The sequence below is a fragment of the Centruroides sculpturatus genome, unplaced genomic scaffold (assembly GCF_000671375.1).
Source record: "Centruroides sculpturatus isolate CEXI.00-Female unplaced genomic scaffold, Cexi_2.0 scaffold189, whole genome shotgun sequence".
NCBI classification, from domain to species: Eukaryota; Metazoa; Arthropoda; class Arachnida; order Scorpiones; family Buthidae; genus Centruroides; species Centruroides sculpturatus.
In genome coordinates, this window is record NW_019384395.1 from 331,401 (window position 1) to 333,864 (window position 2,464).

The 2,464-nt window shown below is 27.5% G+C and overlaps 1 protein-coding gene across 3 annotated transcripts in view; it reads right to left on the minus strand.

Moving 5' to 3' along the window:
- Nucleotides 1–1,536: 1,536 nt before the first annotated feature.
- Nucleotides 1,537–2,464, minus strand: part of LOC111618358 (adenylate kinase isoenzyme 1-like) — an 11,859-nt gene continuing 10,931 nt past the window's right edge. For all 3 annotated transcript variants that reach the window (XM_023359868.1, XM_023359867.1, XM_023359866.1), the window contains exons 4-5: nucleotides 1,840–1,956; nucleotides 1,537–1,761 (exon numbers count right to left, since the gene is read on the minus strand). In XM_023359868.1, coding sequence (XP_023215636.1) covers nucleotides 1,552–1,761; nucleotides 1,840–1,956 — 327 coding nt within the window. In that variant the 3' untranslated portion in view covers nucleotides 1,537–1,551. The remainder of the gene's footprint in view (nucleotides 1,762–1,839; nucleotides 1,957–2,464) is intronic.

Consider the following 2,464-nt stretch of genomic DNA (forward strand, 5'->3'; position numbering starts at 1 on the left):
TATTTATTGTTCTTGGCAAATCATATATTATAGTTAGTAAAAAAAATATGTTTGGCTCAAACGTATTTTATAAATATGTTTGGTTCTTTGAGCCAAACATATTTTATAAATATATATAGGCCTATATATATATTTATAAAATAAGCAATCAGCGTATTAGCGTGGATGTGAAAAATATTAGACAGTATTATCATTTTCAACTGAACTCTATCAATTTTCTGAGTGTTCAATGAAATAAAATATCAAAAAATTATAAATATTTGTTAATTATATATGTACGTTTGTTGCGACATTTGTATATGAGGTAAAGAGTGTTTCTCCACTTTCGATACGACAGATTAAAAACATTATTTATACGAGGAAAAATATTAAAACAATATAGACTATTGTCATGTTATGTCACAACAGGTTAAATATTAAGATATCAAATTTATATAAAAAAGACTATGCTTTGATTATTATCTTTCTCTAAAAAAAGAAAATTCAGATTACGCAACGACTTGATCGTCAATCGATTCATAATATTGAATTACGTATTTATATAAATACATTAAAACAATCATGTTCTTACGTAATTATGGAGAAAAAAATTATTCCTGTAACAAGTGAACTGTTCATCTTAATGATTTATCACTAAATCAATAGTTTGTCATTAAATCTTTGAATTATATAGCGATTCTATGATTTTCTATCATGTTACTCGAAAATAAACTCGTAGCTTTCGCTCCAAACTTGACATATTTCAATCGTTTTATGTAATCTTATACTAGTCTTAGAAATGATCAATATATCTTAGAAGTGATAATGGCAACTGTTAGCAACCCATTAACTATAGTATAATCTTCGATTGCAATATTCCAAAGCAATATATAGAGAACGTCGAAGGGGAGCATGTATCTGATCTTAAGCCGCCATTATTCTGACAAAAAAACAAGACAAGGTTACTTCAGATGGCTATAGACAAGGTCATTTTAGCTATAAAAAGGAAATGTCGGCTATCCTTTAAGCCATAATATAAAAGAAACAAGGAAGAAATACCTCAAAGTTGCAATATTCAGATAATTATATTTAATTAAACACAAAATAATACATCAGATAATGTATTATTGAACAGAAATAAGTTATCTTTCAAGCTAACATGTATAATCCTTAATAACGATAAAATCAAATACTATATTTTATTACATCGATTATTATAATCGGTAAATTAAAAAATTGATATATTTTTTAAAATATTTATNAGCACTTCTTTCTGATTTGTAAATCGACTAATTACAAAGGTTTTACTTCATTTTACTCATAGGAATGTTGTTTTTAATATTTAACAGATAGTTTTGTTGGATCTTTACATATTAATTTAATTTTTAATATTTAAAGAAAATTTAGAGATTCGAATCAGTGAAATATGCTTAGATATAGCTGAATACTAATTTATAACATGTATGTATACAGAGTACGTTGGTAAATCAAAATTATCCTAACATACTTAAGTACGGTAATTAAAAGACAAAAACAACTACTTTTTACGATATATTTCGAAAAATAAATCTCTTATTTCAAAATAAATAAACTTACCTTTTTAACTTTTTCGCCAAAATAATCTAAAATCGGTTGAGTATGTGAGTGAAATGTTTTCAGCCGACTTCTAATGGTTTCTTCATTATCATCCACTCTGCCACTAGTTTCACCTCTTTTTAATAATCTTTGTGTCATCGTATCGTCAGAAACATCAAAAAATAACAAATAAGCGCATTTGCATACCTAAAATTATTTTAAAATATTTTATTAGCTTAATATAAAAACTTTATTCTTAATTTTTTTAATAATTAAAAAGCTTACTTCTTTTTCAAATTGTATAGCTTGGTCCACTTCTCTTGGATAACCGTCTATTAAGAAACCCTTTGATGTATTTAAACGTTTCACAATAGCATCTTTCAGAAGTAATAACACTTGCTCCTGTAATTTTCCATTAAATATATGATAATTTGTCCCCAAAATTTTATACAGGGTGGCCCAAAGTCAGTTAACGGTACTTTGTTTTTTTTTGTGTGTGTACGAATACAAGTTGTAATAAACTGAGGTTGGAACATGTTTGGTATATAAAATTGACGGAGTTTACATCACTAACAAGTTTGTAAATAATAAAATACAGTGGTGCCTCGTATAACGTACGCCTCGAATAACGGACGCTGCGAATAACGGACTTTCTGTTTGACCGTTACGTGACTCGAGCAACGGACTTGCTGCGAACAACGGACTTTCCGTTCGGCAGTTACGTGAGACGAACAATGGACTTTTTTCGAACAAGTGCGAATGATGTTTTCACTCTTTTGCCGATGCCAATGACAATCTGCTATTTGTAGGATATATTAGTATTATTAGAATGTATTATTAGTATATCTGAAGTAGAAATGTAATGTAATATATGTTGATGATTTAAATAAACATTAAATGTAATGTAATA